Consider the following 27,139-nt stretch of genomic DNA (forward strand, 5'->3'; position numbering starts at 1 on the left):
ACCATGACGGCTGTTTTAAATTTAAATTGGACATCCAGCCAAGTCTTGCAATAAGATCATCAGCATTGGCATCGTAGGAAGAAGAGGTCAAGATACGCGCAGCACGGTTTTGCAGTTTTTGTAGTTTACTTGCCAGAGTTTTACTGCAATTCCCCCAAACGACACTACAATAATCAAAATGGGGTTGTACTAAAGAGTTATAGATACATAGTAATGTCTTAAATGGAACAAAAGACCTGCTACGCTTTAGGATGCCAATGCCAGATGCAATCTTTTTAGAAATATTTGTAATGTGTAGATTCCAAGTTAGGTTCTTATCTATATATACACCAAGGGATTTTGTAAATTCAACTTGCTTTATAGATCTAGAGTCACCATTTATTGAGAAGGACAATGGTCTACTCAAAGTACTTAACCTTTGCCTTGACCCTAGCAACATAAACTCAGTCTTAGACTTATTAAGAGTGAGTTTATTTGCAATTAACCATTCAGAAACTTTAGTTAACTCATTATTCATGTTTTCTTCTAATAGGGTAACATCGTTACTAGCAAAGGTTAAGTGTGTGTCATCTGCGTACATCCTAGGTTGCGAAATAGAGAGACAGTTGGGCAAGTCGTTTATATAGAGTAAAAAGAGAAGTGGACCTAGGATTGTACCCTGGGGGATGCCGCACAATAGCGGTTTACTGTCCGAGAGACAACCGTTCACAAAACACTTTTGTTTTCGATCATCCAAATAGGAATTAAACCAGTTATAAGTGACACCTGTGACACCAAAGGCTTTCAATTTTGATAGCAAGATTGTGTGATCGACGGTGTCAAAGGCCTTCTTCAAATCTAGAAAAACAACAGCATTAACGTTGCTCTTATCAATATTAAAAGCCCAGTTATCCGTGGCTTCAAGCAGGGCGGTAGCAGTGGAGTGAAGTGAACGAAACCCTGATTGACTACTGGAAATTAGATTGTTTTCAGTTAAATATTCATAAAATTGATTGTAAACGATTCTCTCAAAGACTTTAGCGACAACAGGAATTATAGAAATAGGACGATAGTTATTTAAATCTGAACGTTCACCCTGTTTGAATAGTGGAACGACTTTGGTGAATTTCCATTCTGTGGGAAATATACCAGATATAATAGATCTATTAAAGATACAGCAAAGAGAGCTGGCGACCAAATCAGCACACTCTCGAAGAAGACGTGCGGAGATTTTATCTAGGCCCGTCGCTTTTGATTTACAGAGTTTAGACAATAAAGAGAATACTTTTGAGCATTCTATCGTGTTGAGTTCAAATCTATGCTCGGTCTCTTCAAGGTAATCGAAATAAGATGGAGTATTTCCACTTTGCTGAATGTCATCAATAAGTTTCAGTCCAACACTAGAAAAATGATTATTAAAAGCAGACGACAGCTCATGAGAATCGCTGATGCTGTTGTTGTTAAACTTAATCTCTTTTACTGAAGAGGTGTGATTTTTTCTATAAGTAAGTTCATTAATGATACGCCAAGTCTTACGAGGGTCACCTTCGTTTACGCGCAGTGCACTTTTAAAGTATTGTTCCTTGGCCTGCTTGATTTCATTGTTGACAGCATTGCGACATTTTTTAAACTGTGACCAGTCACTCGCACTTCCAGATCTAGTGGCTTTTATTTTGAGGGTATCTCTAAAAGACCCTAAAATGCATTCTTTTCTTCAGCTGAGGTGTGATCCAATCTGATTTGCGTGCACGAATGCGTTTAGTGCGCAATGGTGCATGCTTATCGACACATTGAAAGAAAAGAGTCTTCCAAGCGTCCCACATGTTGTTGGGGTCTTTGTATTTGTTTACACTATCCCAATTTTGTAAAGAAATATCGTAGCGAAACCTTGTAGAGTCGAAATTTTTAAATTTCCTATACGTTATCGTGGAATGTCCCTTTGAGACTGGATCAATGGAAATTTTGCGGAATGCATAGACGAGACTTTGGTCACTTAGACTAACATGGGATACACCAGAGCAAACGACCTTGTCAGGAGAATTTGTATAGATTACATCAATCAAAGTAGAAGATACATTAGTAATACGGGTTGGACTGTCTATAAGTTGGTGAAGGCCATAAACATCAATAATGTTATTAAGTAAAACTGTGTTGTTATCAGGTTGAGGCGAGGCCAAATTTTCTGCATCTAGCTTACCAACCAGGGTTTCAAAATGCGAAAAGATTTCGGTTGATGAATTCGGAGGCCTGTACCATGTAGAAATGAGAAATGGTTTAGATCGAGGTTTGCGAATTTCGACGCATACGTTTTCAAGGCGTGCAACACTAAGATCAGGGCGTAAAGAATAATTTATGGTAGATCTAACATAGATACAAACTCCCCCACCAAACCTACCATTATATTCACGATCGCGGCGAATAATATCGTAACCTGGAATATGTACTTCATTATCATTAACAGAGTCGTCAAGCCGTGTTTCATTAATAGATAATACATCAAGAGGGTTGTCGGCAAGCAAAACTCTCAACTCGTCGATATGTTTAGGTAAACTAGTAATATTCAAGGAGGCTAATTTAAAGCCGCGGGTTGGAGGTAAAAAAGCACAAGACTCGCGAAATATTTGACTGGAATTATCTGCAGCTACAGATGTTTCGTTGGCACTCATAGAATTAGCGGCTCAATTATGAGAAGATTTATCTAAATATTTTGCAAAGTTATTAAATAAGATGTTATTACCTCTTTCGTTCAAATGTAATCCGCTCCTATTTAATAATCCGCTCCTATTTAATATTTCGTTCCACTATTCACTCCTATTTAATATGTCGTTCCACTATTCAAACAGGGTGAACGTTCAGATTTAAATAACTATCGTCCTATTTCTATAATTCCTGTTGTCGCTAAAGTCTTTGAGAGAATCGTTTACAATCAATTTTATGAATATTTAACTGAAAACAATCTAATTTCCAGTAGTCAATCAGGGTTTCGTTCACTTCACTCCACTGCTACCGCCCTGCTTGAAGCCACGGATAACTGGGCTTTTAATATTGATAAGGGCAACGTTAATGCTGTTGTTTTTCTAGATTTGAAGAAGGCCTTTGACACCGTCGATCACACAATCTTGCTATCAAAATTGAAAGCCTTTGGTGTCACAGGTGTCACTTATAACTGGTTTAATTCCTATTTGGATGATCGAAAGGAGGTGTCCGTTAAGAGAGAGTTGACTGTAAAATGCTTAGCTGTGCACTATCGGGTTTTGGTTGACACTTGGGAAGTTTGGAGATCACTCAAGAAGCTAAAGAATAGCAAGCTGTTACGCTTCTTCCGTGCTCTTCAAACGCCTCGCGTGCACCTTTAACCAATTGTAACGTCTGCAATCCTCGAATTCTCGGAGAAACGATTTTACGAAAAAATCGTAAACATACATGTCTGTCTTGTTTCAACAAATGTTGCCCGGCAGGTTGACTGAAAGGCCTAAAATTCACTAATAGCAACCCTCACTCCCCCTTAAGGCCCCTGTCTAGACCAGGGGGCTAGGTGGAGTGCCTAGTTACCCCTGATGACAGCCAAGCTGCCACAGGGCGCAGCCAATTGCCAACTAAAATTAATAATATCGGTTAAATAGGGTTTAATGCTTTAGAGCAGTCAATAAACATTACATAGACAGCACATGATGTGAAATGTGCACTTCACTAGCGGTTTAATATATTTTCTTTCGATTTGATTTTTTTTTATAAAGTTTCATGCAATTCCTTACAATTTTGAAGTCGCCATTTTACCGGAGTTGCCAAAGTGTGAGCCTGGGTATCCTGTGCAGAAACGTGCTGAAATGTCGTGCTCAACCGGAAGTATGGTGTCAGCGGCTTCCCTTAGTAGAGTACTTCTTGCGCCTGGAGTTATTTTCGTTTTGAGGGAGATTTGGGGAAAATTCAGGCTCGTGATGTTGCAACGCAAAGCCTCAGATTTCAGCAAATTTAGTCTTAAAGAAGAGGAATACTAAAATATTGCGTAGAACTGTGTTTTACGTTCGCAAGATGCCGTAAAATGCACGATTCGTGCGAAAAGTTGCGAGGCCTTCGACCATAACATGGTGCAAAAACCACGACATTTGCACGTCTCGACAGGCTAGCTTAAATAGCTTATTTTGCTCTGTATTTTGAAGATGACAAGCAAGAATGTAAACGATCGAGTTTTGCAGCAACTACGGGAGCTTTGGACTTCGTATATGGGATGTAGTTCGACTGAAGATGCACAGGTAATAGTCTTAGAGCGAGACGATTCATGCATGTTTACATGTAGACATGCATGCGTGTATTCAGCTGCCAGCGCGGATAGTTTAAGCATCACTTACCTTATTCAAGGCTTACTATTGAATGAGGACACCTATATTGGAGTAATATTATTATTTCTTGTAGCTTTTTTGATTATAGCAAAGCAAGTTGCTTGCCTGATACAACTGGGGAACAGGGAATTTAGGGGGAGGTGGTGGGGATGTTTTGAATTCATTGTTTGGTATCATTCATACTACATGGGTATTTTGCAGAATACAAAATAATGCCTGTTGCATTTTGCATTGTGCATTGTGCATTCCGCGTTCTTTACTCTGCTTTGCTTGCAGTTAGCTTCACCCTGGTTTGCTTGGGGTTTGCTTTCACTCTGGTTTGCTTTTATTTGTTGGTTAGCACATCATTCTGCGTACTGCATTCTGCAAAATACCCCTGCCGGTCTACATCCCGGGGGGATACTCGCATAAATTTTGGACCCTATTTAAGGATAAAGAAAGCGAAAATTGATACCCTTTTTAAGGCCCAAAACCTAAAAATGACACCTTATTTAAGGGGAGGAGAAGCGTTCTGTGATGACCCAAATAACGGCTAACCGCGCACGGAAAGACACAAATCTTTATAAAATCGCTTTTCTAATACCTGAACAGAATTTTAACTAATAGAATTTAGGTACCCTATCTAAGGATCACCCCCCCCCCCAGGGATACAGGGAACCTATTAAACCGGTCTTACAGTATGTTGTTCAAACTGATCCTTCAAGTATCATGAGATATCATGTTCTTGATTGATGCATTATTTGTACTCCACAAAATTTTGCACATATTTGTACTGTACCTAGTACACAAAACCAGCCTGTACCTGTTTATACTGTGCCAATAGAACTTCAGACCACAAGACTAAAATGGATAGGCAGCTGTGTTGATAACAGTAGTACAGTAAGGGCAAAAACCTACATTTATGTACTTGTAAAATGTACCTGATCCATAGTTGATCTGGTAGAATGTGAACACAGTCTATAATTCATTATGTTATGGACTTTTTGGTTCATCTTTTGGCTCCAGAAAAAATCTATGCTCACCCCATGGAAGGTAATTGGAAATTCTGAGGGTGGAAATTGGAAATTGTTTTAAGGAAGGACATGTACTGTATGAAGCTGAATTGGAATTTTCAGAGGTGTGGGGAAGATGTACACATATTACGATAATCAAAAATATGTTGTATAGGGGAGGTATTAATATTTTCTGGAGCTATGCATTTTTCTTCCAGCACTGAATCTTACAAGTACAATACAAGAATTTGTTGTTTATATGCTTTCAGGAGAAAAGCAGACATCTGCAGCTTTTCATGGTGGAATTTTTGGAGGCTTATCGTGCTGTAAAAGGAGACTTGAACAAAATTTCTAGCTTTGGGTAAAAATAATTAATAAATAACTAGAGCAGTTTTCAATTGAGTGTTGTAAAACCAAAACCAAAGTAATTACTCTGGCCAATCACAAAGGACACAGACAATCGAGTGAACCAATCAAAACTCGAAGCAAATACATGTGGCTGGCACGAAGCGCAGGAAAACGTGCGCGAGCGAGTCACAATTGGTTTTGGTTTTACTTCTGATTGGCTGAGAAAGTGGCGCGAGATTTTTAAGCCAATCACTAAGCGTAGTAATGCAAAACCAAAGCAAACGCAATTTACTTTCGACACTCAAGTGAAAACCGCTCTATTAAACTACTATTGGCTATTCGTGTGTCATAACTGTGTATTTGACTACTAGTAGAAAACAAACTGAGAAACATCGGAGGCATGAATAATTGGTTAATTATGAAAATAAAACAATTTTTATAGCTATTTGCAATGCATTGACTTGGAAGATACAAGATGCCCAGTTTAGCAAATAAGGGGGCAGAATGTTCTCGATAGTCTGAGTTGGTAATAGCTCGCACAGCATGTTTTTGTAAATAAAAAAAATCTTTTTAAATTAGTTATAATATAACTATGTCAAGATCAGATATGTGAAGATATGTAGAAGACCAGGGTGAATCACAGTAAGTGATATAAGGGTAAATTAACGTGAAGAATCTGCCGTTTCTCCGCGTGCATAGCCGTCAAACTTTCGACGTTTACAACCAGGGGAGGCACTAGCCGAAACTTTTCCTTCCCGAGCAAATTCTTGGTGAACAAGCAAGACAGATATGGCGAGCGAACTGGCTTTGTGTACATATTTTGTGTGAGAACACACCAAAAGGACTGTAGTCAGGCTGGTCGCCGATTGGGCAGAATAATACAAAGGGAATACAAAAGATTTTTCTGCCCAATCAGGAGGCAGTATTCAGAGAGCTTTTTGAACTGGTCTGGTAAGACTCTTTCCCCAGGGGCACTTTCAGTCAATACAACTTTTATATGCTGATTTTTTCCCTCGCAGTTTCGCGCTATTTTCTACCCGCATTTTCGCGTTTCCCTCGCCCCACTAAATGCCCCTGGGTCTCCGAGGATGAGAGCAAGCGTAGTATTAGAGGATAAAAAAGTATCTTGACCTAAATATTACTGAACACACCAACTGACTTTTAATGTTCAAAATATTGATCCTTATCAATATGTGTATTTTTGTTGCCTATATTTTGGTTTGCTTATTTCTAAGCTGCACTGTAAGTAATTCTCCATGGCACATACAGTAACATCCAAAGAGTAAATACAACACCATGTGTGTTTTATTTCTAGTGATATTCACAGTGTGGGCAATGTGTTGACAAGTGAGTTTCAGTCAGCAATTCTTGTGAGGTGTCAAGATGAAACTGAACAGTCATTGGTTGAATATCTTTGTCATGGAGAGGGCCTACATCTGCTGCAGATGTTATGTATTCTTGCAAGCAAGGTATGAACAAACAGCTCGAAATTAAGCAGTTACAGTGTATTAACAATTTCTAAGACCTGCATTATTATTATTATTATTATGATTATTTTTATTTGTAATAAATTATATTATTTAATAATTATATTTATTATATAAACTACAGTTGTTTATTGGGATTTTGACCACCGGGAAAAAACGGTATCTTGACGTGTATAAAATTATGATAATTTTTTATGTGTGTTTGATATCACCACTCAAGTGCTGACCATCAGCTCGATGTTTAAATTCTGAATGAGCCAAAGTTTATCGATATTAAGTTGAAACATCTTGGGATCTTCCGCTGCAATATTTGGCAACCTTCAGAAATTTTCCTTAAAGTTCAGAAAATGTTCCGAAACATTCATGAATATGACCTTTAGGCAACATTTTTTTGAAAAACTTCGGAAATCTTCGGAAAATTGTCAAGAACCTCACATAGTAGGTTTAAAAAATAAACAAAAACCTCGATCGTAATAAGTAGGTTTAAAATAATAATAATAATATATCGTTGCTTGGAGATGTGAAATTTCTCTTCTCATGTTCAAAATTGATATCTCACGAGTAAGCTGCACTCAATAGTGAGATATCGAGTTGAACACTCGAAGAGAAATTCCATATCTACCTGGTGCCTGTGTATTATTCTCTATATAACTATTACCGGTATATACCTGCCAACTTTTTCTGGGTCAAAGGCGTGAGATTTTTATCCGTAGAGTGTTAGGATTTCCGGAGATGACACGACCATTTCCGAAGATTCCCGAAGATGTTCGAAGTATTCCGAAGACGTTCCGAACATATCCCGAACACATTCCCAAGACGTGTTTTGCAAAACACGATCACATTCTCAATGCTTTTCTTGTCAAAACTCTGAGATTTCGAGGAAAGTATCGTCATAAACTCAGTTTACATGGAGTTTTCGTTTCTCACATTCGTTTGAGTTCACATATTTTTGGAAAGTGTGCCATTTATGGTTGTAATAGCTCACATTTTTCGACTAGGCGTGAGAAATTGGTTCGAAAGCGTGAGTTGGCGTGAGATCGAAGTTTTCAACTCGCAGGTGTGAGACTCACGCCTTAGGCGTGAGAGTTGGCAGGTATACTATTATAATATTATATTATATTATAATAATTATTGTCAATATATAAAGTGAATTTCCATAATATATCACAAATTTTTACTTACATTGTAGCTAGGTCTCAGTTTTACGTACTTAACAATCATTCCACAACAAACATTGGATATGAGTTGGCTATAACAGCTATCTCATATCCAACAAGCACAAGTGGAATAATAATGATATTTTTTATTAAAAACAACCAAAGAATTACAATATTTGAGCTCCCCAGCTGTTTTCGCTGACGCGTACTCCTACCATTTTTGTGGTGCATGATACATGTACATGTACATTGTATATTCATTGACTGAGCTCATATACATTTTTTCCTGTAAGCCAATCAAAACTCAGGAATTGCAATATACCATGGCTAGTTTTTAGTTTTAACTGATATACATGTATCTTCTTAATTTTACCAGGTTGCTGGATGCAATTTAGAGCTAGCTAATCTGCTAGTTTCTCTGCTGCCAGTGGTTCTTAAGTTGCCTTTACAAGATTATGATCCTCTTTATGGTATGGTCAGAACGTTTCTGCATTTGTACATGCATGTAGTGGACAAATTACATGTAGACGGGATAGTCAAGAGTCAGGGAGGGGCCCCAAATAAATGTTTGGTCCAATCAAATGAGTTCTAAATTGATTGCTCATCCTCTAATTGTTCTTCACAACCAAGTAGGGTTTTTAAAACAAGTTGGTGACCACTGAGATTCTGCTGGCTACTTGACTTTTTGTCGCCGGTTACTCTGGGCATAGCAATCAGCTTGCAACAAACAAGCTCAGCGTTGTCACAGCCGTCTACTCTTCCAGTTGCTGACAACTACTTCAATACATTTTGAAACGAACCCTGAACTTAGATAGAAGTTCATTATTATATTAGAATTTGTGTTTAATCTCATCAATTATCAAATGTTACATAATAATGAGAGAATGAAGTGGATACAATGTCAAAGAACATCATTCAATGTGGAATGATAAACTCGTACCCAATCTCTGAGTCTGGGTAAATTAACTCATTACACTCTGTGGTCTTCAAATCTTTTTTTTGGTATGAGCCTTAGTTCTGGAAGATTGGGCAACCTCTCACCAAGCCATCAACTTAAAATAAAACATTCCATTCCATTCCACTCCTTTTTATTCCCTTCCATTCTATCATTTTTTTATACGACACCATGCGTATAACCCCATGCACTGTGTGCAGGTGTACGTGGAACTAATAGACTACTTCTACTTGCATTGCATGTGGAAGATCGTGTCAAAACTCAGGCTATGAGACTTTGTGTTAGAGATCTCAAGGGACTGACCACTTAGCACCATGGCTGCGAGCTTGTGGTCCACAGTTATGATAAGGTAACTGTGGCCCTCCCAGCGCGTGTAACTTTCCAACTTGTGTGGCAGCAGAAGGGTTCATTGGATGGGTCACTGACTGCTTTTGGAAGAACCAGTATCATATGCCACTCTGACCAATTTCTGGCCAGGCAAGTTGATTTGGAAAACAAGCTAATTTGAATTTGTTAAAGATGCATACTCCTTCCCCAGTGTTTCAGGTGATCAGTGACTTGGACCCTTTCAAAACTGGTTGACCTTTTGTAGATGAGTCCAAACCAGGAGCACACATCTGTTATGTTGGCAGGTGTCAGAAAGTCACAGATTGTGTGGAGGTACTTCATGCATGGCACTTTAGTAGGGGTGACCCCGAATCCAGCAAAATCAAAATCATTGTGTTGTCATTCAGCACAAACTTGTCTGGATTAGGGTTGACACCATGGCAGATGTTGTCTCAGAGAGGTTGTCTGCCTACAGTAACATATGTTTTGAATGCACTTATTGAGACAATCTTGTCAAACCATCTTGAGAAAACGGTAGCCTGATACTATAACCCTGGGGTGCTGTCTTGTACCAATTAAATCTCAATGGAGTAATGGTGTGGTGAGGTGGAGGGTAATGGTGGTTTGGGGATGGTCATCTGGGTTAAGGAGAATGCTTTGAGATTCATTACAATGATCAAATGCAGTCCTCTTTTTATCGCTGAGTGTAGACAAGGTCAGATGGAATGACCTCTACATTTTGCATTGCATGTGAGTAGGTTGGGTAGCTGGAAAGCCATTGTTGGGTAATGCTTGCCATTCTTCTTACAACACAACACAATGTGTTGGCACCATGTTACGGACCTGCCAACTGGCAATGGCTAAACCTTGTAACACTTCTTGGTCAATACTGGCCTTGTTTGCTAGAAGGTGGTACCAGGGCAGTGTTGGTTGCCAGAAAGGGTAGCAAGTGGGTTTTGGCAGTGGTGTCTGACAGTGTGGGAAGTTGCAAGGTGTGTTCAATGCCTTAGAGAAGCTAGGGGATTCGCCCTTACGTGGAAGTTTTCACCCGTGGCAGGGAAATTCTCAGAATTCAGGCTGACTGCTGTGCGAGCCTCCTGGCTCAGAAACGGTTTGCCAGAATTGCTTATCACATGACTATGGGGGGGAAAATGGCTGAGGGTTGAATGCTAAATCTGTCTACCAATAAAATTCACAGTAATATGAGTTTTAGGATGTAAGGTGCAAAAGCTGTGAAATAAGACTTACAATGTACTCTAAAACTGGTTGTGGCTTGCTTTTGCAGTGCAAATTCAAACTTAGCCTTATGTTGTCTTCCTGCTTTTTTTACCAAAATTAATAATAAAAATAATGCCATTTCTAGATATGCCAGGATAAAAATAGATGAGTAATCAGTGCAGTTAAGGACTATAATAAATGACAATTTGATGACTAAAACTCATCCAGCGAATGAATTAGACAAAGATTATATATTGTAAGTTGATAATTAGTACATGTATATGACTGATCTGATGACAAGTCATCTATAACCCATTGGTTATATGCTCATCAATTACCTGTAATAGTTAACGTATTAAAATAGATGGTATATATTTTAATTTCTAATTCAAGTGTTGTTGGCCAGCCCAATAAAAGTCGTTAATCATGTTTGATTTACACTTCATTCATTTCGTTGCTCTTTGTCTTCCTGTTTTAGGTTTAGAGTTGGTCTTTTCTGACTTTGATGACTATTGGTGGGACCCTAAAAGCACCTCACGCCACACAAACCTTGTCAAAGACATGATTCTTCTTGCATCTCGGGATCCTGTTAAATCCAAGTTAAATTCCAGTCCCCTTCGAATGGAAAGGCATGCAACTGATAATCAACACTTACAAGCAGCTGAAGATCAGATTGAAACGGAAGATCATCATCTTGATAGACCTGAAAGTCCTACATGTAGCACCATGGAGGATAGTGATGTATATGCAAGCCTTACAAGTGTGACAGACATTGACAGTGCATTAAGTGCTAACATTAGTGAATGCTCCGATACTGAAATAAACAGAAGTGATGCGACTACAAAGACTTGCAAGAGAGCAATTAATGAAGCAGACCATCCCAGTATTCGTCACCTAAAGCATGTTGTTGACGAAAGAGAAGACGACGTTGCACATTCTGCTTTGACTGCATTTACGACAAGTCACTCCCAGTCCGGTATCAACAACTTTCAACTATCACTTCTTCTTGTCTCGACCCTGGAAAACCTCACATGTCAAAGCAGTTCATCCCTGTATGATACAGATCTGCTAATGCACACTAGCGGCCAGCTCATAGACGTTCTGTACACCCTCAGTGATGCTAAAGGCAAGAGTGTTGAAGTGCTCTGTGAGTGGGATCCTGCTGCTGTTACTGCAGTCCACCTTGTCATATTACGCACAGTGTTTGCAATTCTCTACACGGCTTGCAGGAATCCAAAGGCAGCCAAACAGCTGTCTAAGACAATATATGTTCGAAAGCTTTTGGAGGTGATCTTAGAGGGTTGTCTTGACAAAGAATTTCTAACAACTGTGCAACACACTGAACTTGCTAAACTTGTTACTGAAGGTGGTGATCATATAAAAGAGCTTGAGTCAAAATTGGCTTCTTCAGATTTGTGGAGATCGTTTCAGCATGAGCTGCTTCTGGGTTGCCTGTTGCAGGGTCTTTTACTGTTTGTGATGACTTGTATTCATTATGGCACCTTGATTAATTCCACTTTATTTGTGCTGTGCCATGAGATTTTTGAGCAGTTTTCGTCTAATGGAGGCTTTGAATTTGTTGGCATATTGCTTCTGAAGTTGGATGAAATTTACTCATCAGAGACGTGTTTTGAGAGTGAAGATGACAAGCTTGATTGGCAGTTGACGTCATCTGCACGAAGGATTGAACAATACCCAAGGAATCTGTTCAATCGGATTGTAAGGAACTTGGGCAAGATGATCTCCATGCTGAAGAAAGGCAAGAGTTGTTGCAAAAGTTCCAGGGTACCCAGTGGTAGAAAAGGCTCCGTAGTAGCATCTGGGTGGCCTGTGAACGAAGATGGCTTTGAAATGTGTGGAGTCTACCCTCAAAGCTCCGAGGTGGAAGAAAGCTCAGAATCTGCTGCAGATATGGAGTTTGAGAAAGAGAAGCAAGACCAATTTTTAGGTATGTGAGAATTGCAATTTTTTTTACAGCATGTAGTGCCACATATACAGTGTACAGTCAACTCTTCCTAAGACGGACACCGTCGGGACCAGCTCCAACTGTCCGTCTTAGAGAGGTATCCATCTTATAGGGAATAAAGTTACAGTAAAATGACTGAGAAAGGCAGGAACAGGACCAACACTAGGTGTCCGTCTTATAGAGGTGTCCGTCTTACAGAGGTGTCCGTCTTATAGAGGTGTCCGTTAAGAGAGAGTTGACTGTAAATGTGTTAGAACTAATGTTTGGAAACTGCTTAATAGAAAACTTCATCAGAAGAAATGTCTTACATGTGCTAGTTAAAGGACTTATTCACTTATTTATACTTACCCTTCAGGTTTACCTCCTTGCTTGTGTTTTGTCAGGTTTTTCACCAGTAGTAATTTATCATCTTTAGTTTGTAAACTGCCCAGTAACAGAACAGCTTTGTTACTTTGACACCAATACTTCAACTGCGATTTCTTCCACTTTAACAGACATGTAGATGTTTGCTCTGTTCGTTTTTCCTAGTTTTTGTATTAATTACTTGTTACTTGTTCAATTTAACTGTAGAAGACCTTTGCACAGTGTCCAGACCTGCCATAACTTTGCTGACTGTCCTCAAGGAGAGCAAGAATCCAAAGTTCAGGATGAGCATACTAAGCTGTTTAGAAAAAGTTGGAATTTGCCGTTGTGTCTCACCTGATGTTCTGGTGACAACTCTTCTCACCAGGTAGGGAACATTATAGAAGGTACATGTTTTTTTGTCTGTCTTGTACATTTGTAAGTATATTGGTGAGCTAGGGTATCTAGGAGCTTCCACTGCATGTAAGTCAGTTCCTAACCCAGTACAACTACGATGGCTGGTAATCCCCACAGTCCATTTAGGTTTCTCTGAACCCTCTAGTCCCCATTTAAATGTTGTGCAGTTGCTACGGCCTGTTCAAATTAATCACACTATCATTTAATGGGGAAGGGGGGGGGGGGGGGGGGATTTTCACAATATACTTGGTCAAAGTGTGATCCTATCAAAAAGAAAAGTATCTGGACAATTCTGTTGGCAATTGCTGTCATAGAAAACATATTTGTATTCAATTTTTTTAAAATCAGTGTTGCAAAGCGCGATGCTACCTTCAAAATAATCAATGTTATTGGAAAGGTGGGTGCATTCATTTGAAGCATTGGGACCAAGCACAAATAACCGTCTTAATGGTTCATTTTACTTTGGTTTATTTTCAGATTTGCTGACCAGCAAAAAGACCTTCAAGGTGTTATTCTCAGCCTTATCAACCAGCTGGTACTCACCGAAATTGATGTAATTGATGACAGTTTTGAGGTGTTGCAGTCGCAGACTTTTCACTCTAGAAAAGTACAGAGATTCCGTTCCAAGTCAAAGCAAAGTCCTGGCAGAAGTGATAGTGGCTTCTCAGCTGGTGATTTCAGTGCTACTGGACTAACTGCACATGTTAGAGATCTTGCTAAAGATGGGAAGCCTAATTGGACTTGTCTCTCCCAATACTGTGCCCTTGTGTGCTATAAAGACACAAGTGTCGCTGTTGAAGTTATGAAGGCACTCAAACCTTTGGCTACTTTGGGATCAAGGCATTTGAAGGGGGAACTGTTTCGCATGGTTATTCTTCCTTGCATGTTGCGCTGTGAAGGGGTTTTTACTGAAGATGTTGCTGAGCCACTTAGAAACATCAGAGCAAGGACTTGGTCTGGATCACTCAGTTCTGATTGGCTGGAACAGAGAACTAAATCTTTCAGAGGAAGTACTTTTTCTGGTTTTCAAAGTGACACTAGCAATCGTTTTCTTTCCGAACAGGTCGATACAGAAGATGGCATTTGTAAAGAAGTTCTCGAGCTCTGCATCTTGTTGTTACCCTCACTTCTCACTAGCTTGGAATCGCGAGAACTGTTTCTTAACTGCGGTGGCTTGAATGAGCTGCAAGGATTTCTAGCATTACCACAGCTTCAAGAGCCAGTTCTTCGTGTGCTGGAGTTTCTGGCCAACATGGAAAACCAGGAGGCGTCAGGCAGACTACTTCAAGCAGAAGGTGGAGACCAAAGTGCAGGGTCACCCGAGACAAGCAGTGAAGAGAAAAGTGACAACAGAGTCTGTTGTCAAAGCTTTCTTTCTTTGCTTCAGTACACAACATCCTTTGTGGAGACAAAGAAAGATGGAGATGCATGTCAAGTGCCTCACTTGGCCTCCTGCCATCCTGTCGAGTCGTCACTGAGGGTGCATGTTTGGAGATCATGCCTTCAGCTCTTAGTTTCAAATGAACTGTTCTGTGAACTGTTCCTCCAGGACGATAGAATAGTGTACAGTTACGACTTACTGCATATGTTGTTTGAAGTATTTCAGAGCAATGCTTCATCTTCCAGAACTACTGAAGCTCAGGTCAATGATATCGCGTTTGTGAAAGACCTTGTAAACTTGTTTGAGTCTGTCTTGCCAATTTGTATCAGAATGGCACATATGGAATACTGGCGGAACAAAGGGGTAAGATAGTGACATGGCAAAGTTAAGCACTTCCGTGACTAATTATGTAGAGAGACGTATGGTAGTATGATAAAAAAGGTGAAGTCTGTGTCCGACCAAGAGGCCCATACAGCCGGAGCTTATTCCGGTTTCTGAAGCATTAAGCGACTAGAAGTATTGCTACTCCCCCTGGATGGGATGCTACATGTAGTCCATCCCAGCATTACCCCCAGCAGTAAATTCTCTGGTGCCCATTTGTAAACCTGGGTAGAGAGAGGCACTGTGAGAGTAAAGTGTATTGCTCAAGAACACAACGCAGCACCCCAGCCAGGGCTCGAATCCGGGCCGTTCGACTCTGAGTAGAGCACGCTAACCATTAGGCCAACACGCTTGTAGTATGGTGTCAAGTGACTGATGGCTTTCACGCAGAACGGCATCCAAAATAAACCCAAAAAAATAGCGTTTGGTAAAACCTGCATCGAGGTAATATAAAATTACAAGGTAATTTATAATTATAGTTACAAACTGACTGACCATGACTGTACATACAAGTAACTACATGTATGGATAACCTCTTGTGTTCCTCAGACACTACCCAGTCTTGAGCAGTTGGTAGAAGAAGCTAAGAAAGCACTTTCAGTATCTGGGATTATGCAGAGATTCCTCAGCAAAAGAATAAGTGACTGTTTTCTTAAAGCATCAATGTGGCAACTGAATGAAAATGTGGGTTCTGCGCAGTTCAACTCTGAGATGAGACAACAAAGGGATGAAGTCTTAAGGAGAACAAGCTATGGAGACAGTCAAGAGGTTTGCTAAATGCACATTGATTCCTGCTACATGTAAATGTACATTGATACCTGTAGGTATTCCTATAGATTTATACACTGTCTCACTGCAACCTTCCATTTCATAAACAAAGCATGCCTTTTGTGAGGAGCTTGCGCAAATGTTTTTGAAGCAATTGATGCAGTGAATGAAATAGCCATACCATTTATTTGCCTAAATCTGTACGTTGTTGATGCAGAATGATAATGGAATTATTTTTTTTATGGTACCATCTGCAAGGTGTGGTTTCATTGCCTGCCAGAATAGGAGAAAGTGATGCCCCTCCACTGGCCAATAAGGCAACATAGAGAATTGTGTTGTAGAGTCTCGCTCATTCCCAGCGTAATCTGGAAAAAATATGAAGGATATGAGTGATGCTTGTAATGAGGAATAAAATGAAAGGAGAAGCCACGAGCCAAGTGGCCCACACTGCCGGAGCTTATCCCGGTTTCCGTAGCATTAAGCGGCTAGGAATATTTTTACTTCCCCCTGAATGGGATGCTAGTCCATTGCAGGGGTCCCCCCAGCATTATGTCGCCGGTACCCATTTATACACCTGGGTGGAGAGAGGCACTATGAGAGTAAAGTGTCTTGCCCAAGAACACAACACAAGTGACCCCGGCCGGGACTCAAACCCAGACTGCTCGATCCGGAGTCCGGCACACTAACCATTAGGCCACCGCGCCTCCCATGTAATGAGGAATCTTTCCCTCTATTCCCCCCACTTTCCACGTTTTTCATTTGTGACAGCTATGGATTAAGCCAAAAGTGTTAGGCATAAAGGTGTTTTCTGTATTGGAATCAGCGAAGGTACAGTTTACATGTTTGAATAAATTTTAGTGCTATAGACAACAATGCTAAAATTTGTTTACCATGTTATTCCTTATCCTAGGAATGGTCAAATCCTTTGGAAGATGATGACGACGACGAGACAGATGGTACCCAAAAGGATATCAACTCGATACTTGAAGAGGGGTATGATGCAGATCAAGAAGAAGGCGACTCGGACAGGAGTGATGAAACAGAACAAATGCTTGTTAAAAGCAAGAAGCAGCCTAAACAGAGGAAACGAAATGAATATTCCAAGCAGCAGCACGTCACAAAGGGACTTGTAATTTACCCACAGATTTGCAATATCCTTCTACAGTTGTTAAAAGTGTGCTATGGCAACAAACTTTGTGCTGGGGATTCAGATTGGTATGAATTTTGTGTTTACATGCATGCACTAGTACAATGTAATTTTTCTCATTGTCACAAAATAAAGGAATCTGCATTTTAAATAGTGCATGCATTGCATAATGCAATGCCACTGTTAAAGGGTATTTTAGGTAATTTTATTTATTTTCGTTAATTAAGAGCTCTAATCTTCAAATTGGCAGAGCAAAAGTCTTGTATTGTCTAAATCACGGTCACATAACAAACAAGGATGATTTTCGAGCATTGTAAATGATACTTTCATACAAATTGAGATAAACTTGAAAAAAGTCGGGCCGACGTTTTTCGCAATCCTTTTTAATCTTCGCGAATTTTGCCAATCCATGCGTAGTAATGCAAAACACCGCCATTACGTCAATTATTGCTGTAGCCTCTACACCAACTGTAGGTTTAAGCTGCCAGAGCGTTCTCCTTTTTAAATTGACCTTTTTCTTTTGTTGTCTTAGTTTGGTTGTTGTGGTCCATGCTGTTGGGAATCTTCTTCTCCTTCTGCGAGATTGTGACGAGAATTGTCAGAGGCTTTGTCACAACGTAAGTTGCATAATATGTGAGCTGGAAGACAAGTAAGGTATCTGCAGTAACTGTGATAGTCTTTTTCTATGTTGGAAAGTTTCCCTTACACTTGTTTTTATGTATTCATCAAAGGAGTCACGATACACTACATTTTTTGTTTTTTCTTTTTTAAACAGCGGCTCATTGAGACTCTGCTTGAGTGCTTCCATGATGTAATGGTTATACAGGATCAGGCATTAAAAGGTAAGACATTTCTTTTCTTTTTACCGTTGAGTGCTTTTAATGTACAAAAGTGGGAAAACAGATTTGTCACTAATAGGTTTTTACGGGACGTTAATAAATGTAATTAATCGGAAAGAATTTGGGTCTTGAAGTTTATACAAAAATTTTAGTTGGTTTTTTGAGTAAAAAGAATGGGAAGGGGATGGCATATACCTTTCACTCATGCCCAGGAGTTGTGAGACACGCAATGACGAAATTGGCTCCGAATTTGATTCAAAATTTGCCATGTCGTTGTGCGAGAGCTTATTTAACCCAAGCATCCCCCTATTTTACTCGTTTTTTTTGTCTATGTTGTGTTGAATTTGCCGAAATTTCGTCGAATGTTGTCAAACCGGCAAACTTATGTCAATAACCTCAACTGATGCACTGCTGACAGATTTGACGAATTTGACGAAATTTCGTAAAATTCGTCAAGACCGGCAAACATGTACTTATGTCAATAACTTTAGCTGAGTGCACTGCTTACGGATTTGACGAATTTGATGAATTTGGTGAATTTGACGAAATATGACAAAATTTCATCAAATTTGTCAAACAAGCAAACTTATGTCAAGAACCTCAACTGATGCACTGGTGACAGTTTTGACATTTGTCTTGACCAAATGTCTGCTTCGTTTAGGTCTTCAGTTTGTTGTTGTGGAGGTGTTTGTGTGCCTAGCAAGCAACAGCATCAATGCAGGGGAACTGTGGAACTTTCTTGCATTGTTTAACTCTCGAGAACCTCCTGTGGTAAGACGATCTTGAGAATTTGTATGAATGAATTACCAGTTAATATCAGTTTCAGTTTGCCCTATTGTGTCCCAAGATGGGTGCGTTCTGTGCTTTTGTGTCCTCTTCATTTGCACGGGCACGGCTTCTAGAAATTTATATATCACCCACGTTAATTACTATCTCGCACAGTGATCGTTTGTTGCATTTGTTAGCATAATACGTACAAGCTGTGAACCGTTAGAAAAGCCGTTGCTCATTTGGCATTCTAAATCGACGAAAACCATAAATTTACGGCTGAAACATCTATTCTAAGTTCTCATAAACGTTGCATATTTATTTACGTTATAACGTTGTTTGTTTGTGAGTCAACCGTTTCGGAAACATTTAAGATTTTGACATCTTTTATTCACGCCGGTTTTTTCCGCCAGTCACCAAGCAGTTTTTGTGGTTTGCATCTGATTCTTAGTGTTAATCTCTAGTGCAAGAAGTTATAGTGTAGTTGAAGGTGACAGTTTATGCAAATGCAGTAATGCATTGAACCGTTTAGCGTATAGTTCTACAGCGTACATATTGAAGTTTTTTTTTTCTGTTATTTTTCTTCGTGTTCAGCACTTACTGTCTGCAGCTCTATCTGAAGTTGCTGCCAAAGCCAGCACTAATCCTGGTCCAGCATTTCTGTTGTCATTTCCATGCTGTGCCAAGGGAGTAGAAAGAAGGGCTACTGCAATAACAACCAGTAAAGTAGCTAGTGGAAAGTGGAGACAAATGAAGGGGAAAAGATCTATTAAAATGTAAGTTGGTTTTACAAGATAAATCATTAGTGTGTTAAAACCAAAAAATAAATAGCAGTGTGTTGAAACCAAAACTAAGGTAATTACTCTGGCCAATTGCTAAGGACACAGACAATCCAGTGAACCAATGGAAACTCGAAGCAAATACACGTTGCCGGCATGAAGCGCGGGAAAACGTGCGCGAACGAATCACAATTGGTTTTGGGTTTACTTTTGATTGGCTGAGAAAGTGGCGCGAGTTGTTTTGAGCCAATCATTAAGCGTAGTAATGCAAAACCAAAGGAAACGCGAATTTCTTTTGACACTCAAGTAAAACCCCTTTTTTTTTTTTTTTTTTTTTTTTTTTGCATGAGGCCACATCATAATAACCACCAATTTATGACATGTTTATGCAAGACTTCAGACTTGAGTCATTTGAAAATTCAAAGTTTATTATTTTTTCCTTGGTGGACACAAATGTTTTCTTGGCGTGCTTACAATATTCGTGTTTCCATTCTATTTTTCATTTTGTAGTTGCATTTTACCAAAGTTGATAAAAATTTGTTATGTTCGTGAGAAACAATTAAAGGCCCACCGTCAACCGATATGCTTTGCGACTGTTGCTCCTTGGCGCACAGTGCATCTAGGGTAAATGTGGGCCTTTAAATTAATCAATTAAAAAAGGAAGAAGCATTGAATTGACTGATTTGTTTCTTCTGTTTTAACTTGATGAATTATCGGTTAATTTGAGAATATCTTTGCTTTGACACAGCGCGTCTCACTCTCCACAAGCCAGCGATGGCGACAAGTCTAGTGATGAAGACAGCGTGCAAAGTGGTAGCTCACCAGGAACCAGCAGACTGGTGGTGTCTGAGAGCCCTAGCAGGTACCCGAAAAGAGTTTATAGGAAAGCAAAGTCACTGGAAGGGGCAAAGCGCCGTGGAAGTACAAAAAGAGCTACACCCAAGCAACCGCAGCTGGGAGTTTCAACATTACACCGTGCAACTCTGGTGAATACGAACTAACCGAAGTAGCGCAGTATGAAGGACGGGCCCATTTGCCGTCACCGTTTTTGGTATGGGCTGTCCAGCTACCATTTCATGGAAGTCTCCCCCGTTCTGAGAGAGGGTTTAGCTTAGCAATGTGGATCTGCTTGGCGTGCCCCAGCCTGGGTAGTGAGTTTGATGTTGACAGGACGTATGCTAGCGGCGATTCTTCTGGGCGGCTTGGAAATGCAGCTGAAAGGATGGTGTTGCCACGACGCGAGAGATTTGTTCATTTGTGTTCAGTTGGTTCTGGGAAAAGCCTGTTTGAGGTGTGGATTGCACCCTCTGATGATTCTGTACTTGTAAGGTAAGTTTCTGTATGTTAAAATGAGCTAAATTTGCAAGTGTAAGTTTTCACGCAAATAAGCCATTTCTGAGATTTTTTCTCAATAAGCTTTCAAGGATGCCTTTTTCCTCTGTTTCAAAACGAGTCCTGTGCACAACCTTGCATATGGAAATGAGTTTTGCACTTTCATTGTCTTGCCAATCAAACTCATTTCCGGTTGCACCAGGACGGATTTCCAGAGCGCCAGGACTCGTTTTGAAACAGAGGTAAAAGGCATCCTTGAAATGGCTTATTGAGAAAAAAGGCCAAGTTCAACAATGGCAAGAGCTTGCTTTTTATGTATAACTTACGTTTAGTTTCGCGGTGTACATCTGCTGATTATCGTAATAGTGGTAGGCAAAGGCCAAAGAGTAAAAGGGCAATAATTTGCACGACTTCAGACTTGGTAAGTCTTTGTAAATCACTAAAGAAACGTTAACAAGGATCACTGATTACAAATTCATACTTCACTCATTTTGAATTCAAAGGTGTTACTGGTTGTTTTCATGTAGGTGAGAGATTTATTTATTTATTTATTTTTTTTTTTTTTTTTTTTGCAATTAAATTTTTTTAGAAAATAACAATCTCTTCTTACTGATGGCTAAAATAAGGAGGATTTATACTGACTTTCTTTGTTTTTTGAGGTGGACCAAGAATCATAAAGGTAGCAGTAACCCTTTGGTTGTCTTGAAAGAACGAACGATAAGAATACCTGCTCTGACAAGAGGACAGTGGCACCACCTTGTAATATCTTTTACACAGCCTAAAGTATCAGCAGAGGAACAAAAGAACTTGGAAGGAGAAAGCTTACCTTCGTCGAAGGTTGGTCTCTGTAGATACGACTTGTTCTTAGGGGCTCTTGTTTTCGTTCTTGACTTTTCTTCGCCGATTTTTTTTCGCCCGTATAGACTTTTCTTGTCCCCACAAACTGCCCCTGGGTCGCCGAGGATGGGACGCTTTGGGTTTCCGTCATAGCTGACTAATGCTCTGTGCGAACCGATTCACTTCTGTTGCAGAAACAATGTTGCTGGTAGCATAAAGCAAGTACGCTCAAAATCGAATTAAGCGGCGGGGTTTAAAGTCCCAATATTACTGTCAGTATAATACTAGTCCCAGTGTGGGTTCTTTTATTTTTTTTTGTACCGAGCAGTCACTAAGAATTTGGTTTACGTAGGTGATATCTTCTTTACGGCGATTTCGTGATTCCGATCCAGACGTGTTTCGATTTAAATGAAGTGATAATTGTACGAACCCCTATCAGGCCCTTATTGATTGCGCTACTGCGTCGTTTGTCGTCTAGATGATTGGGCACACCGGAAGAAAAGACTGTGTCAGTCCCAGTTCCCACTTTCACAGACAACAAAATGGCGTCAAGCAACTTGCACAAGAAGAAGAGCAGCCGCGCGATAGGTTGGAACCCGCTTAAACTGCTAGAATTAAGCCTGAGACAAACCAAAGGCACATACAAGACCAGGGGGCATCTATCTGACATGGAAACAAGTCCCGTATCATGATCGCATCAAAGTAGCATAGAACTTTTTACTAGCACAATCGATAAGGGCCTAACCCCAATCAAGCGGTCAACCTCTGTTAGCGTCTATTTATTTATTATTATTAATTTATATAGTGGAATTTGCTGCATCCATTTATTTATTATTATTAATTTATTTGGTGGAATTTGCTGCTCACGTACACAGTCGTATTTTGCTTTTGTTGTAGCTCCTTCTTGTGGTCGATGGCACAGAGTCAACCGTTCACAACTTTGACCCTCCCCTCCCATGGCACGAGGAAGCTAAGTTTACTCTATCAACGCTGCTCCTTGGTCATGTGACTAGTTGCGACTGCAGTAATACTCCCAGCATGAAACCTTCCTTTCACGGAGGATATCAGATTGGAAATGTGTTTATTTTTGCAGGTAGAGCGCGTTAATGTTTACCAATAAGGAAAATACCAATAAGGTAAAAAAAAAGTAATAAAAACAACAACAAAAACATTAGCGGCAGCAACAATAACAATGACAACGACATGTCGGAACAGCTAAACACAACGACAAGGATAACCATAACCTAGAACATTACAAAAATAGCTTTACCTATAGCGGCGCAAGCTTATGGAACAGTCTTTCTTCCAACGTAAGACAAGCAGAGTCTCTTTGGCAATTTAAGGTTAACTAGTACTTGAAAACAAGTACTCTAAGGCACGGCATTCGTGGAAAGCAGCTTTTTCTTTATAATAGCTTATCATTAGAATTTTAGAATTTATTTAAGGATTATTATAGTATTATTAAAAGCTGACGATTTAACCGTGTAAAAAATAAGATTCTCCATCCTGATCCACCCACCATGAACTTATTTTCAAAGATACACTTTAGCATCCAGCTGGATAACGCACATAAATTACCCAAGATAAGAGCAAGAGGCGCTAAATATTGGATAACTGGAAAGAAAATCTATTCTGACTTAGAAAAACTAAGACATTTTCGATTATTTCCGTACTCTTTAAATTAAATACACTGATAGGTTGTAGCCTGCGTTACAGACGAACTAAACCCCGGCATAGGTTGTCACTGATAGGTAATATAAATTTAGGATAAACTTAAAAGAAAGATTCAATAGAACGTTGTGGATCTCAACTTAAATATCCCGTGAACATGTACCCAACACTTAGAGGTTTCTTTTAACTTGAGTTCAAATGCTATCATTTTTATTTCTTCACAGAGAAGTCGTTTAAAAGCTCGAAACTGGCAAAGAGGGCATCTTTGTCGTCCAGTGACTGGCTGGTAGAAAAGGAGGAAGCATTCTATTTGTATTCCCTGGGACCTAACAGCGCAAGCATGGGCCAGCTCAGTAAAGACTTCAACTTGTTGCCAACCCAGACCTCAAATGAGTGAGTTGATGATTTTACAACTTTAATTCGGCTATTTTAAAGGGGCTTTGTCACGGATTTTTACCAGATTTGTGAACAGCCAAAAATTATATTTCCGTCGTAAGAAACCTAAAAACAATAGTCCATTTTTATCAAAAATTGCTATATTAGAGCAGCAATACTGTTAGCAAACGTCTTTGGCTGCGGATGGCTCGGATGGAAATGGATTGCAACTTGAAAAATTATAGCCTGCAGAACAGGCGGTTAGCTGGCTAAAAAATTAAGAATTAACTTTTCAAGTTGTTTCAAGAAAGCCGTTTATATAGCCGTAGCTTGATTTCTATCCGCAAGTTAAGGTTATATCTTCCTTTAGACGTTCAAAGATACTGTTTTTCATGGGTTATATTGCCTATCACTAGTTTTAGTTCAGTTCGTGTATCAAGAAATAAGTTTCAACTATGATAATAATAGGCTTTGTTTTACAAGCGAAAAATGACCCTATATGGCCATTTTCGGACAATGGCACAACAGCTTCAGATCACACGAGGGATTTGACGAAGTTTCCGATTAGCATACGAGCGGGAAACGCTCGGAAAGATTGAAGGAAAGACAAATTCTCCCCGGTAGGGTCATAGTGGTAGGTTTTTGTTCGTTGCAAATGGCGGCGGCACGGGGGACTGGTAAGGGCGACGGTTGCATAAAGGTAAACCGGTGGAAATAAAAAGCTAAGAAAGGTTTCCAGTTCAAAGCGCGTTTCGCGTCTTCACAAGTGTGAATAAACGTTAAGCAAGAGTTAAAGTTCAAAACGTGGGTTCGCGTCTTCGCGAGTATAAATAAAAGTTAAGCAAGGTTTCGAGTTCTAATCGTCGGTTCGTTTCTTCTGCGAAACACCCTGTGACGAAGCTCCTTTAAACGCTGTAGCTTGTTTTAAATTTACATTCAACTCATGTTTTTTTTTTTTCAGTTCCACGCAGCCCTTCTTGGAAGCTGCCAGTTTATGGTCTCGACTGGCCAGCACTGAACAAGCTGTGGCTGGAAACCTTCCTCCTGGCTTCCTCACCAGTCCTCATGTTATTGTCCCTGATCTCGAGTTCTCCCTCAAGGTTAGACAAAATAAAATGACTACTTGAGCAAAGCATGAGAGGCACTGTGGCCTAATGGTTAGCGTGCTAGACTCCGGATCAAGTGGTCCGGGTTCGAGCCCTGGCTGGGGTCACTTTGTTGTGTTCTTGGGCAAGATACTTTACTCTCACAGTGCCTCTCCCCACCCAGGTGTATAAAAGGGTACTGGTACCAATACTGGAAGTTTACCCTGCCAAAGGGGAGTAGAAATACTCCTAGTCGTTAATGCTACAGAAACCGGGATAATCTCCAGCCTGTATTGGCCATTACCCGGTAGGCTCGCCCAGAAATGGTAACACTTGCGTGTTCAGCAATAACCTGCGAAAAGGCAAAAGTTTCTACGCTTTTTTAAATATAAACAAGAGCTTCCGGAAAAAAAAGATAATTGCAATGGAGTTTTAGTATAGTACGAGTACCGTATTTTCTCGATTAAACGCCGGGCCCCGAATAAACGCCGGGTATCCAAGGTAGAGTGGTAAGTAAGCCTTTTAGGCATTTATTTGAGGTGTAATATGCTTTAGGTATGATGGCAAGATACATTCATGTCACAAATAATTACTAAAAACCCTTGTTTAATAAACATTTTGCTCAAATAACCTTCACCATTCAAATAAACGCCGGATCCACAGAACCAAGTTTGAAATAAACGCCGGGGGCGTTTAATTGAGAAAATTTGGTATTCGCAGTTTGTAAGTTGAATGCTTCAGCCATTTTTGCTGTAATATAAAATCTTCCTTCTTGAAATATGCCCATGATGAGTTAATTTCATGTGCTAACACCGTCATTTGGCAACCTGAAAATTTTTCCACGAAACAACAATTTTTAACCTCGCGACATCGTGTGTACCCAAGAAAGGGTCTCCCGTTTTGAAAAAAAAAATACCCAAGTACCTTAGTGCCAGCTTGTAGCTAGTAGTTCCTTACCCGGGCGGTAGTACTTTGGATATTCTGGACGACTTTTTATTCCTTAGTTGTACGATGACTGCTTTTTCACTACTTTTTGCTTGGCTCTGTTCTATTTCTTTAACAAGACACCGTATATTGATCGATATTTCAGAAACGCCTCGCCGCCGTCTATTCGCCTGCATTTCCTCTGATATTCCACCAATACGCCGAGCTGTTGACCAGCGAGGACAGACAGGGTAGACCAGCGTCAATTACAGAGCAGCGACTGAGACAACGAGAGCATGAACCCAGGGAGGTGACTGCCAAGATCACATCTGAGGTTGAACCTCAGCGGAGACATACTCTGCTGGAGTCAGCCCATGATGTTGGAGGAATCAGTGTATTCATCTATCTTTTTGCTAAGGTGAGTGTATGGTGAAAGTTGTGCGTTATATGCTTAAGAATGTCTCATGATTCAGTTGAAGTAGTTTTGCAAGTGCATTCGTTCCGTATAAGGATAGTTGATATTTAATATCAAATCAGCATCAGACATCAAATATATGACATTTCATCACTTATTTATATGGAAATGAATTTTTGGACTACGCAAAAAAAAAAATGTCAGCCTCGATCATAATTTTATTTAATACAGGATAAGGTCAATCCGAGTAATTGCATTGAGCAATAGGCAATTACTTAAGTGGGTATATAGACAATTACTTAAAATGACTAAATGTATGTCACGCAATTTTAGGCAATTTCGGGACTGCTCAACTGGTCATAGAATTAACTGAAATATCACACTAACGGCTTAAAACTGTAGAATAAAGGTGGATTTCCACTGTCGTGTTTTTGTTTACGCACGTTAACGCGCGTAAAAATTATAAACGTACGTAAAATGAAATTTTACGCGCGCGATTACGTGCGTCGAATTTACGTTGTCCAATTTCCAATGCCACGTTTTTTTCAGGTATTTACGCACGTGACGCGCACGTTTACGCACGTAGCGATTTTGGGGGTTTTGAAAAAAGTTGAACCGAGTTCAACTTTTTTCGCGGCTGTCTGCGGTTACGCAACGATTTACCCAATCATACTTTTGGATTTCGTTACATGACACCACTTACATTGTGGAAAACCATTTTGTTTTAAATCGCCCATCGATTTACTTGGGAAAACATTCAGATGTAGAAACACTTCTCATCGAGAAAGTCTTAACATTTCAAGAAATAATCTATAGAACTGGCTACAGAACCAAATTACACAAACGCAGTAGTGAAAGAAAACGCCTGGCGTCAGGTCACGTAGGCTTTACATACATACATACTTTATT

At 39.8% G+C, this 27,139-nt stretch overlaps 3 protein-coding genes across 4 annotated transcripts in view; 1 reads left to right on the top strand and 2 right to left on the bottom strand.

Annotated features, from left to right (window-relative positions):
• The window catches only part of LOC144635075 (tumor necrosis factor ligand superfamily member 14-like), a 255,865-nt gene that overhangs the window by 91,174 nt on the left and 137,552 nt on the right, over positions 1-27,139 (bottom strand). The window lies entirely within an intron of this gene.
• LOC144635038 (uncharacterized) lies at positions 898-2,719 on the bottom strand. The gene has a single exon (XM_078494105.1). The coding sequence runs from the start codon at positions 2,643-2,645 to the stop codon at positions 1,665-1,667; it is 981 nt and encodes a 326-aa protein (XP_078350231.1). The 5' UTR covers positions 2,646-2,719; the 3' UTR covers positions 898-1,664.
• The window catches only part of LOC144634903 (lysosomal-trafficking regulator-like), a 73,963-nt gene continuing 50,707 nt past the window's right edge, over positions 3,884-27,139 (top strand). The window contains 20 exon segments of the mRNA XM_078493946.1: positions 3,884-4,232; positions 5,581-5,672; positions 6,975-7,128; positions 8,680-8,773; positions 11,282-12,751; positions 13,340-13,499; positions 14,006-15,272; positions 15,840-16,058; positions 16,969-17,273; positions 17,738-17,822; positions 17,981-18,047; positions 18,706-18,815; positions 19,407-19,588; positions 20,340-20,538; positions 20,541-20,920; positions 21,583-21,760; positions 22,658-22,853; positions 23,656-23,824; positions 24,768-24,906; positions 25,982-26,233. Of these exon segments, the coding sequence (XP_078350072.1) occupies positions 4,140-4,232; positions 5,581-5,672; positions 6,975-7,128; positions 8,680-8,773; positions 11,282-12,751; positions 13,340-13,499; positions 14,006-15,272; positions 15,840-16,058; positions 16,969-17,273; positions 17,738-17,822; positions 17,981-18,047; positions 18,706-18,815; positions 19,407-19,588; positions 20,340-20,538; positions 20,541-20,920; positions 21,583-21,760; positions 22,658-22,853; positions 23,656-23,824; positions 24,768-24,906; positions 25,982-26,233 (5,811 nt within the window). The 5' untranslated portion in view covers positions 3,884-4,139.

Source organism: Oculina patagonica, chromosome 13 (genome assembly GCF_052425735.1).
Source record: "Oculina patagonica isolate OP01 chromosome 13, crgOcupat, whole genome shotgun sequence".
In the NCBI taxonomy this organism is placed as follows: domain Eukaryota; kingdom Metazoa; phylum Cnidaria; class Anthozoa; order Scleractinia; family Oculinidae; genus Oculina; species Oculina patagonica.